Here is a 12,607-nt window from a genome sequence, read left to right as displayed (position 1 = left end):
TGTGATGTCATTAAGCAGAAAGTGGCATCATTAAGCAGCTAATGGCCAGAAATCAGACCTTGTTCTCATATAGAAACTCATTAACTGCAAATGACAGAAGAGAAAATACACAAATCTTAATCATATTTCAAGATTTGGGAAAACCCAATTTTCATGTTGGTTGCCGTTTCAGCGGTAACACCTCACCAGCTGAGAGCCTGAGGGGCAGATAAAAAGCTTCCAGGGGCCACATCCGGCCCCCGGGCCTTATGTTTGACACCCCGGATATAAAATAATCTTATACAGGAGTGGTGAGTAGGGCCACAGCTCTCTGTCCTGGATCTCCAACTTCCTAGAAGGTTTAAGCCTCCAGCCTCTCATAGTCATTTAACTTTTATTTTGTTTTCTAATAGGCCAAACATGTCATAAAAGTTAACATCAATTTATAGCCTGTAGTAAATGTTATGCATTGATTAACGTTATTATCCTCGAAACCTCTCCAAGAGGGAGCTGTTTGCCATCAGAGTTGCTTTCTTCAGATTCTAGCAAGCCAACGATAATGAAAATCTACTCCCCATCAACATTCCCACCTCTCAACTCTTGAAGCTCTCAAATCTCTTTAGGCCCTCCAAAGGTGAGTGGAGTGGAATGGAGTGATACCTCAACTGCAATTCAGTATCCCTGGAGATGAGCACTCATTTTCTGAACTCTTATGAAATAAGAAACTCAGGGGCCCATTATGTCTGGCAGTCTTGCCCTATCCATTCCTAAATTCCCCAATCAGTTTACTAACAACTGAACTTCCATCTCCCAGCTTTCAATAACTGAAATGAGCAGACCAGCTTCATTACTGGGCTCCCTTGACTGCTGGAGCTTAGAAGAACAAATCTTCGCCTCTCTCACTTACAAATAGCCCTTGACTAAGAATAGTGATAGCTGGCTGCCGTTTTGCTACTTTCTAAGGTCTCTAGGGATGAAATTGTCCTGATGTACCAAGCCCAAGGAATTGGGGAACAGCAATGTGAATCCAGAGTAATATATAGGAAAGAAGGATGAAGAAATCCCTGATAATTGCTCCACTGCCAATTACTGGGTTAAGCAATTTATTGCAGCATAGAGAGGGTAGTAGAAAAATAGTTGTTTGTGACAATTAGCAGTTTAACATGAGTTGTTCATCCAGAGTCCCAGTCACCAGGAGTATACCACCATGTGGGTTATTTTGCTTACAATTCAGTGCAATAGCGGCTAGAAGTCCCCTCCAGTTTTGGAGCATATATTTAGGTAGCTGTTTAAAAGGGAAGGGCAATAAGCAGCACAGTTATTCCTCCCTCTACAGTCTGGCCCCAAATCTGTTAAGACAACTAAGAGCAGATGGCATATTGTGCTATTTTCATTGGAAAGGAACTTAACAGGAATATCACACAAGGCTAAAGGATGATTGGGATAGACGATAAATTTGATTGATCTTGCAGAAAGAGTCTAGTTCAACCTGGCACAAGAACTTTACTGAATGCTAGTATACCTGTCACATGTAAACACCTTGGGAGATTCTCCCTTTTTCATACATTATGAAAAGAAATGCAATAAAATACATGCAATGCGATGAAAGATAACGTGTTATTGGTCTCCACACAAAATCAATAGCAAATCTTCCTCCCCCTCACTCAAAATGGGGAGGATTTCTGCTTTATTGTGCATAAATACGAGTATGTAAATACTGAAGTGTTCATGGTGCTCCTGTTTTAGTGGCAAAGCTAACTGGGCAGCCTCCTTGAAAAAGCACCAGAAAGAACTACAACTGTGCTACCTGTTTGCAACATAAGTTATCGGCATGTAGACAACAGAGACAAAAGCAGCATTGACTGGGCAACTGGTCCTGAGAAACAAGTTCTCTTTGATTCCAGGAACGAAAGAAAAAGTCAACCCACCTTCTGTGACCCCAACATCAATATTTCCTTTCACTTGACTGAAGCACCAGAACACATCTTGCATGAAGTTCTCAAATCCTGCAGGGAGACACATGTCCCAACAGAATTTTTTAAAGAGAGATAAAATGAGCAGGACATGTCCATTGTAAACCAACAGCAAATAGGTATCCACATGTACAATCACTGAATGAAGGAAAACGGTGTACTCACCTGGAATCATTCTGCAATGCAAAGTGATAACCGAGCCTCCTGGGAAAGTGGAAACATTATGCCCACATGGTGAATTGCCTCTCTGTCTGTTTTCTGCGTGCCATCTGAGGCTATTTCGAAAATGGTGCAATCAGAGTCAGCTCCCAATACATCACTGGCAGCATCATCGAGGAGTCAGGAGGCCTGCAGTCACATTCTTTATCACAGCCTCTCTTCATCAGAATACTAATCCACACACTATCATCTCTGCTCCATCTTTATGAGAGTTCTTTTTTTCCCTTTTAGTACAACAAAACAACATTCTTCAGTGTTGAATTAACAACTGAATTATCGTTAGTGAATTAAACAAATACCAGATTTAGAGGCTGTCCTCATTCTCTCTCTCTCTCTCTCTCTCTCTCTCTCTCACTGCTGTGACTGTTGCCTTCCCTCTTCCTCCCTTATCTCCCCACCACAACACCACAGTTACCAAAACTGAGATTGTACGCTTTGTGGGGCGGGGAAATAAGCTGACAGAAATAAGCTGTTTGGGGTTTATTTATTTTCATTCCATCTCCCCCCCTCCAAACCTCTATACACCATTTGATTCAAAGAAGTTCTCAGAGGAGATTATATTAGGCAAATGGCCCAATCCTATCCAACCTTCCAGCACCAATGCAGCCCAGATGGAAGGGAACAAATGTTCCCTTACCTTGAGGAGGCCTCAGTGATTATCCCCACAGGATGCAGTGTGCACCCCATTGGCACAGCTGCATTGGTGGTGGAAAGTTGGATCGGATTGGTCCCTAAGTGCCTTATACATTAATGGCACTATATGAATGAATATATTCATACATCCTTATTTAAGAGATACCATCTCATCCTGGGACTGGGGAAGTGCTGATGCAGCAGTGCATCTGACACCTACACTGTTTAAGCAAAACGTGTGGGACATCCCAACTTTGGAAGAGCATATCTCTTCCCTTTCTGGGAGTCTCACAATCCAATCCTATCCACTACCATCCTGTAGCATAGAGGTGCACACTGCATGCTGTGGTGATGGTGGGGTGATCAGGAGGCCTGCTTAGATCAGGGACGGCCTGGGAGATTTGGGAGATGACAAAGCTGCACCTGCTGAAATTCCCTCTTCTACATAACTGTTAAAGGTCCAGGAGCCCTTAAGCTGAACGATTGGCCACCCTGAGCTTAGAACCTCAGATGGCCTATAGGTCTCCAGCTATATGGCTGGCATAAATCCAAGGAGAGCCAGGAGGTGGAGCAGGCTAAAAAAAATGGGGAATAGGATCTGATGGGTGCAAGTGCCACAGGATCCACATCCTCCAACACAGCCACAGTTCCTCCTCCAATCCAATGCAGCCAGACAGGCATAGTCAAGTAACACCCTGCATATTCCTCAGTAAGAGAAGCTGCCCCCTTGTGGCAAGCTGCTAGGGGCTGGTGTATGGACTTTAAATAAAGGGGGCAAAAGGCTGCTATACCCACTTGTACAAAGCAACAACAAGTGGGTATAGCAGCAGTAGTGCAAGGGGCAAAAGGGAATCCACAAACTAAATCCATAAGCCACCTATGGGACATGTGAATAAATATCTGCAGGGCTCTTAAGAGCCTCTGGAGCCTTTTTGACCCCAGCTAGATCAATGTCATTTCCTGCCTCTCTGGGAAAAGTCAGCAGGAGGGGATGTCACATTCAGTCTGAAGCATCTGTCTATCTGATTAATATTGTGGGGAGAGAGTTAATAGACCACTTCTCTCTTTCTCTTTCAACACTAGTATTTGGGGGCCATTCAATACTGTTAATGGACAGTTGGTTGAAAGGGAAAAAGGAACTACTTCGTGCAACACATAACTTATACAATGGACTTCTAGAATTGATAGCCACAGAGTGTTGTGATGCATAACTGGACTTTAAAAGGAGATTAAAGACATTAATTAAGGATTGGTCAATCAATGGCTCTTGTTAAGGGTAACATAGAAGAATGTGTTCAAAGGCAGCGTCTCTCACTCTGCCATGAACCAACATATTGGAAAGGGGATGAAGGCAATTTTTTACACTGTTAAGTTCAATGAACATGTGCAACTGTTGTGCCTGGAGTGGAGGACCACAAAGATGAGACTGTTGCAGATGAGCAAGAGGTCAATGGAGGTCAGAGTCACACTATCGTGGATAGCTCCAAGGGACCATGTTGGCCTGACAAAAGTCAGAGGTATTTTGAGACCTTATATACTTCTCCACAGACTGCTCCTCCTGGATTCGGCTCCTTTCTAGGTAAGGAGACTTTGTAGGTAAGGTAATTAGGTAAGGCTCTAGGTAAGTAGAGACTTTGAAGTGTTCTGGATCCAGGCAAGTCCCACCTTGCCTACTGCTGGCCCTGGTGCACAGGCACTCCCAGTACTGGGGAGTGCAAGCTTCCTGGCATGGAAGGATTTAGTTCTTCAGGTGATTCAAGGACCTCCGGCTGTGAGGGCACTGTCACTCAGGGCTCCAGTTTTAGGAGGTTTGTGTTGTGGCTTAGTGTCGGAGCCAATGTTTTTCTACCTCCTTAGGTTCAGAATCAGAGTTGCTACTCAGAGTTGGGACTGTGACAGCAACTTAAAAATTGGCATAAAAATTCTTAAAGCAGAATGCAGGAGGTACGTATTTTCTTCATGAACTCCATGCCTTATAAACTGGAAACATGAAACAGTACTTCTCTATTTCTAAAAGCTTAGCTCACCCAGTGTTTTTAAATGACCTGCTTCACTATATCTTATATTTGATACACTACACATTTTGAGAAGCAACTAGCATTTTACCTCGCTTTTCTTGGGAAGGAAATCTGTTTTCCCTGTGCTTACCATGGCACATTTCCTTGTCATCTTGTAGTTTGTGAGACCAAAAAAGCTTCTGATTCATTGACAGTTTTTTGAAAGAAGATTGGATTTTACAAAGGGAAATTCTGAATTCTACAGTGCAAATTTGAATGGACTGAGCTACTAAGACAAAGAGATACTCTTCTGGCTTATAGGCACAACACCACACATCCTTATGTAGAAAGGTATTTGATTGTGATGTATGCCCTCCAAGCATTCAATAAATAAACAATAGCATTTGAGGTATCTTAAAATTGCCTTCGAAAGATGGTTCTTTATCAGCTCTAAGAGCTTCAGATAAATGGTTTAATATTCTGTAAAAAAGGAAATAAAAGAGTAGCCATTGGCAAGTTGCCCAGGCAAATAGATTTAGCATTGTGTATCACTTTCATTTAGGGAAAATATAGGCTTGGAGCTTAGTTCAGAGTTAACTTAAAAATGGGAGGAAAAGGTCAGCACCATTTGGAGCTGTCAAATACATGAGCATTGCCCTGAAATGCCTTGCAAGTGCAACACACCAGACTTGCCCTAAGCAGCAAGACACTCACCTTTCGAATGACTGACCAGAAACACAAATGGCAGGGACAAAAGTAGAGGCAGAGGCAGGTCTAGTCTGCATACCACTTACTCCACAAAATTCCCCCCTAACCACTCAGCCACAGCAGAAGACAGGTAAAGAGCACCTCATCCTGCATTTAACAACTTGCATCACTGCATATAGGCACACATTTTTCACATTTTTATACTACCCTTCCTCCAAAGAGCTAAAGATGGTGTACATAGTTCCTTTCATCCTCACAACAACCCTGTGAGGTAGGTTTTGCTGAGAGATAGTGACTGGCTCAAGGTCATTAAGGAAGCTTCATGGCAGAGTGGGAATTTGGACCTGGCTCTTCCAGGTCTAAATCTAACTCCAGAACAATTACATGATCCTTAAGAGATTAACAAAATATCTTTCCAGATGCATAATAAGGGAAAGGGGTTGTTTGTACAAAGAGATACCTTTCTGTGCCAAGTGCCCTTTTACCATAGCTCCCATCTCCAAACTTTCCTTATGAAAGACCAGATAATTATAGCCACATGCTACATGTGTTTACATCCAAGATGCTGTCTCCCTCACAGGCTCTTCAGCATTGGGGTAAGTATGTTGTGATTGTCAGTATCCTATGCTGTGCTGCAGGTAAGTAGGATGGACAGGGAGTGGCAGAGGGGACAATTTTCAGCTATTTTGCCCTTCTCCATTGTTTCTTATGGGGTTATTCCTACCTATGCCTACTCTGTCATTGGTGTAGCATTTCCCAGTGTTGGGGAATGTCCATCACCTGAAGGGATATTAGGATATGGCATAGGTTGACTCCTCTTTGACCTTGCCATATCCCTCCCATATTATGCCCCAATCTGTTTTGGCCTCTCTGCCAGCAGAATTGTGCTGGATTCCAAATGTCATCTGAGCTACATTAGTGTGGTGTTTTTTGCAGTGTTGCGCTGGTGTCCATGGCATGAGCGAACTTCTATGCTGGCATTGCTGTTGTTGCACTGGCTTATTTAGGGATACGCAGATGTATTTGGAGTATAGGATTGGGCTGTTGGTTTTCATCAATTTTAATTTTTAAACCAATAAAGTTTATGTTTACCAATAAAGTTGTAGTCGATTAATCTACCCATTGATTAACTGTGCAATCCTATGCATGTTTACTCAGAAGTAAGTCTGTTTTCAGTGGGGCTTGCTCCCAGGTAACTGTATGTAGGAATGAAGCCTAAAAAGTGTAATTCTCCCCTGCAATTGCATTGACTCCGTTATTAATTATAACTAGTTCTTCTCTGTTTCATGGAACTCACACACCACCCAACTATTTGATGAGAATGGGACCTGTAAATATGAAGAGCTAGAGTTCTTTTTCCCTTTCTGAATTAACTGTTTATGTCACGCTGATGTTGTTTACTGTTGAACAGCCTCTGCCTTGCTTCTCATAGTTGACTGATTCACACAGAGTGATGAGGTCATCCTCTTGTTGTTTTGCAGGATTTCTTACATAAATTTCTAGGGCTTACTGCCACCCACCGCAAGCCCTTCAAACTGACATAGCTGAATGCAAGCTAATTCTTTCTCCATTGTCACCAGCAGGTCGCAACTGGCTTAAGAACAACGATTGCTTTAAAAGTTTCAGGTTCATGTTGCCCTATTTAGAATGTAAAATTGGAAAAATTCTCATAAAAGGTTTGAGAGGACTTGCTCCTAGCCCCCTTGAAAGTGGGTGTCAGAGCTGATCTAAGGCTGTTCTTACTTGAAACACAGCATGTTGTTCTGAACACACACATCAATTCTCATTCTGGTCTGTAGTAAAAATCACTAATTTCCACACACCCCCTCCGTGTGTTGCCCATTTCCCCCTAGTTTTGGATCTTTCCAACTTCCCCAGGAGTGTCTGTGATGCTTCAGCCTTCTAAACAAGATTGCTGAGATCCTGCTGCAAGATCCGCTTTGAATTCAGTGTTATTATAAAAGGACCAAAGGGCAGCAAGGTCAGAGTGTGCCATCTCCTTGTTTGGCTTCTCCAGGAACAATAGATCCTAGCCAATATGCTTGCTGATGTTCACATGTGTCCCCCAACTGGACACCCCAGTTCACCTGACCAGGTCATGGAATAGGCAGAGGTGCACATGTACTTGCAACTTATCCAATTGGATAAACCTATGACATCATCAACCCTAGGTTTTATAAGGACACAAAAACAGATATCTCTGTATATTGCCTGAGTTCATCATGGAAACAGGTACTGTACTGTTTTTAACTGAAAGACACACCCACTCATGGAAGTGGCCTTGCTTTGCACAAGGTCTTTTATAGGTCTAGAACAGTGTTTCTCAAACTGTGGGTCAGGACCCACTAGGTGGGTCGTGAGCCAATTTCAGGTGGGTCCCCATTCATGTCTATATTTTATTTTTAATATATTAGACTTGATGCTACCATGAGCATCATGAGGTGGGTAGGATTGCAGCCTAGGATAGTTAAAAATTTTCCTACTTGATGATGTCACTTCCGGTCATGACATCATTTCTGGGGGGTCCCGACAGATTCTCATTCTGTCCTGGTGGGTCCTGGTGCTAAATGTGTGAGAACCACTGGTCTAGAAGATCAGTGATTCCCAACCTTCAGGAGAACTCAAACCACTGAAAAGAAAAAGGCAGCATAGCCATGGGGAATAGAAAACATTTGGCTGTTGCAGCAACCATTAATGCAGCTCTGACAATACCTTCTTGTAATTAATAAATTATATGTAATATAATTTTAAATTTAATAAGTAACAGTGTTCAATTGAATCACATGAAATCCATATAGGAGTGTTTTCAGCTTTTATTTTGTCGTGTCCTACAATTTTTGGGATGTCCTACATTTTGGGATGCCTTGTCCTCTTTTGCTGTTATGACATCTGGTCAGCCTGCCTTAGAGCCCAATCCTATGCATGTCTACTCAGAAGTAAGCCCCGTTAGAGTCAATGGGTCTTACTCCCAGGAAAGTGTGGATAGGATTGGGCTGTGAAACCTCTACCTATTGTTTGCATCTAAAGAAGGGGGACAGGGTGGGTGGGGAAGAACGGCTCATTTAAAAGTGGCAGTCCCTCTTCTGAAGCTGGGTACTCCAAAGGCGAATGAATGAATGCTGGACGTCCACGGTTCAGCTAGAGATGCATCGAACGTTCCCTTTCCAACATTCTATCAGGAAGGTGAAGAGCGCATGCGCAAAACTTCTTTGCTGCTTGAAAGGCGGGGGGAGGGGGACCGGTTTGCACCTGCGCAGTTACAGCCTGTGAGACGTTGGGCGCGTGCGGTAGGTGAGCGTTGCCAGTCGCCATGGCTGTGGTGCAGCTGCTGCTCCTCCTGCTGTCCTTGCAGCCAGTTGATTTGAAGGAGGAAGGTAAACAGGTGAAACGAACCGTGGCGCTTCGGGCTATTTAGAAAGGAATAGCCGGCGGTGACTGGCCCAAGCGCTGTGTGAGAGCCCAAGCCTGTGCTTCTCTACTCAGAAGTAAGCCCCATTGGCTTCAATGGGGCTTACTCTCAGGGAAGTGTGCAACCTCCACACTTACCTGGGAGTAAGCCCCATTGGCTATAGTGGGACTTACTTCTGAGTAGACATGCATAGGATTGGGCCCAATCCTATGCATATCTACTCAGAAGTAAGTCCCACTATAGCCAATGGGGCTTACTCCCAGGTAAGTGTGGCTAGGATTAGGCTATCAGTTGCCTCTTTCAGTGGTGCTTACTTTGAAGTAAGAGCACCCAGGAGGTGGTTGTCTCAGAAAGAACGAAAGCCCCAGTAAGCAGGTGTGTTGTGGGCGCCTCTTCAAGCAGTGCAGATAAAAGTAGAGGCAATAAAGAAAGCAGGGTGACCTGCTTTAAGTCACCCTGCCTAATAAAGTCATGGGGGGGGGAATACAGAGTGTCTATACTGTACCTGTAACCATGGTATAGAAGAGGGAATTTTGGCAGGTGCAGCTCAACATGGAAGGGTTTAAAAAGCGGCACCTGACCAGGGTGACCTGATGTCATAACCAAAAAAGACAACAAGGCACCCCCAACTATACAGGACAACCCAGAAAAATGTAGGACAGGACAAAATAAAAGCTAAAAACACTCCTATATGGATTTCATGTGGCTAATTTAAACAGTATATTACTTATTTTTAAATTTAAAACTTACATATAATTTATTATTAATATGCACTGCCTGCTCACAGGAAAAAGGACATTTAAGTTCTTTTCTAGAACATGAGGCTGGAAAAGAGGACATATCCTGAAAAAAGAGGATGTCTGGTCACCCTGCACCTGACAAAATTCTCTCTTCTGTACAATGGTTAAAGGTGTAGGCACTTTGTCCCCCTTTGTATCTGGTATCTACTCATAGGAGGTGGATTATTTAATATTGAAAGGAGGCAGTCACCACCAGTACTTTAAAAGACACTCTCTCTCTCTCTCTCTCTCTCTCTCTCTCTCTCTCTCTCTCTCACACACACACACACACACACACACACACACACACACACACACACACACACACACACACACACACACACACACACGCTTTTTAACGTTACCAAAGAGCAGGGGTGCTCAAACTTTTAACTTTAGGGATGCTGGACCTTTAACAAGTGTATACAAGAGAGAATTGCAGCAAGTGCAACTTGTCATCCCTACACCTGCTGAAATTCTCTCTTCTATACACTTGTTAAAGGTCCAGCATCCCTAAAGTTGAAAGTTTGAGCACCCTTGCCAAAGAGCATCCAAAACTGCTTACATAGCAAAAGGAAGTGGGGGGTTGAAAGAGTTCACAATCTGAAAACCTGTTTTCAACAGGGTACTGATCCCCCCCTTTCCTTTTGCTATGTAAATGCTTTTGGGAACTCTTTGTTGATGTTAAAAAGTTGCATACTGATCCATTTATATAAAATACTTTAAATAACTGTATTCCTTTGTCATTATCTATGTTCTGATGACAATATTTGATTTTTTATATTTTTTGAAATGCACATCCTCCAAAAGAGGATGCCATTCCTGTGTTTTTTTGTCTGGGAAGAAATTGCTAATCAGAGTCACTTTTAATAAGAGTCTCTATGTATGCTGTTGTGAGCACCTTAGAGCAGTGATTTTCAACATTTTTCGTTTCATGGCACACTGACAAGGCGCTAACATTGCTAAGGCACACCATCAGTATTTTGACCATCAGCAAGGCACACCATTCTGCTGGTAAGGGGCTCAAATCCCCCAATGGACCTACTAATAAATGATCCTCCCCAAAGTCCTGTGGCACACCTGTGGACCATCCATAGCACACTAGTGGGCCATGGCACAGTGGTTGAAAATGGCTGCCTTAGAGGGAAAGTATGATAAGAACATAAGAACAGCCCCACTGGATCAGGCCATAGGCCCATCTAGTCCAGCTTCCTGTATCTCACAGCGGCCCACTAAATGCCCCAGGGAGCACACCAGATAACAAGAGACTTCATTCTGGTGCCCTCCCTTGCATCTGGCATTCTGACATAGCCCATTTTTAAAATCAGGAGGTTGCACATACATATGGCTTGTAACCCGTAATGGATTTTTCCTCCAGAAACTTGTCCAATCCCCTTTTAAAGGCATCCAGGCTAGATGCCATCACTCCATCCTGTGGCAAGGAGTTCCACAGACCAGCCACATGCTGAGTAAAGAAATATTTTCTTTTGTCTGTTCTAATTCTCCCAGCACTCAATTTTAGTGGATGTCCCCTGGTTCTGGTGTTATGTGAGAGTGTAAAGAGCATCTCTCTATCCACTCTGTCCATCCCCTGCATAATTTTGTATGTCTCAATCATGTCCCCCCTGAGGCGCCTCTTTTCTAGGCTGAAGAGGCCCAAATGCCGTAGCCCTTTCCTCATAAGGAAGGTGCCCCAGCCCCGTAATCATCTTAGTCGTTCTCTTTTGTACCTTTTCCATTTCCACTATGTTTTTTTTGAGATGTGGCGACCAGAACTGGACACAATACTCCAGGTGTGGCCTTACCATCGATTTGTACAACAGCATTATAATCTTAGCCGTTTTGTTCTCAATACCTTTTCTAATGATCCCAAGCATAGAATTGGCCTTCTTTATTGCCACTGCACATTGAGTCGACACTTTCATCAATCTGTCCACCACCACCCCAAGATCTCTCTCCTGATCTGTCACAGACAGCTCAGAACTCATCAGTGTATATGTGAAGTTTTGACTTTTTGCCCCAGTGTGCATGACCTTAAACTTACTGACATTGAAGCGCATCTGCCATTTTGCTGCCCATTCTGCTAGTCTGGAGAGATCCTTCTGGAGCTCCTCACAATTACTTCTGGTCTTCACCACTCGGAAAAGTTTGGTGTCATCTGCAAACTTTGCCATCTCACTGCTCACCCCTGTCTCCAGGTCATTTATGAAGAGGTTGAAGAGCACCAGTCCCAGGACAGATCCTTGGGGCACACAGCTTTTCTCTCCATTCTGAAAATTGCCCATTGACACCCACTCTCTGTTTCCTGGCCTTCAACCAGTTCCCAGTCCATGAGAGGGCCTGTCCTCTAATTCCCTGACTGTGGAGTTTTTTTAGTAGCCTTTGGTGAGGGGCCGTGTTGAACGCCTTCTAAAAATCCAGATTTATAATGTCCATGGGTTCTCCTGCATTCAAATGCCTGTTGACCTTTTCAAAGAATTCTAAAAGGTTTGTGAGGCAAGACTTACCCTTACAGAAGCCATTGCAGGATTGCTAAAAAACTAAAAAGTTTTCTGCTTGGGGAAATGTTACAAATCTCTACTTTGCACAGCCTACTATGCATATGGTTTTACCAGTGATAGTAAATGAGACTTAATCCTGGATAAGTGTGGGTAGGATTGCAGCCTTGGATTGTTAAACAGTTTCCTGCTTGATGATATCACTTCTGGTCATGACATCACTTCCGGTGGGTCCTGACAGTTTCTCATTCTAAAAAGTGGGTCCTGGTTCTAAATGTGTGAGAACCACTGATTTACTATATATGTAACTGAAATGGTATGGTGTGTTATGTTGCAAGGTCAAAAGCAAAGTTCAAAAGCAAACTCAGTAGGCAAGAGTGGTGATCGTCTGCAAACTTTATTTCGTTGCGAG

The 12,607-nt window shown here is 43.3% G+C and overlaps 1 protein-coding gene across 1 annotated transcript in view; it reads right to left on the bottom strand.

Annotated features, from left to right (window-relative positions):
• PPP2R2B (protein phosphatase 2 regulatory subunit Bbeta) overlaps window positions 1–2,127 on the bottom strand; it is a 292,861-nt gene extending 290,734 nt beyond the window's left edge. Inside the window, exons 1-2 of the mRNA XM_066614420.1 lie at window positions 2,118–2,127; window positions 1,908–1,985 (exon numbers count right to left, since the gene is read on the bottom strand). Coding sequence (XP_066470517.1) covers window positions 1,908–1,985; window positions 2,118–2,127 — 88 coding nt within the window. The remainder of the gene's footprint in view (window positions 1–1,907; window positions 1,986–2,117) is intronic.
• Window positions 2,128–12,607: the final 10,480 nt, after the last annotated feature.

This window comes from Tiliqua scincoides, chromosome 2 (assembly GCF_035046505.1).
Source record: "Tiliqua scincoides isolate rTilSci1 chromosome 2, rTilSci1.hap2, whole genome shotgun sequence".
NCBI classification, from domain to species: Eukaryota; Metazoa; Chordata; class Lepidosauria; order Squamata; family Scincidae; genus Tiliqua; species Tiliqua scincoides.
The sequence above is the reverse complement of the archived record's forward strand: the minus strand, read 5'-3'. Positions and strand labels throughout refer to the sequence as shown.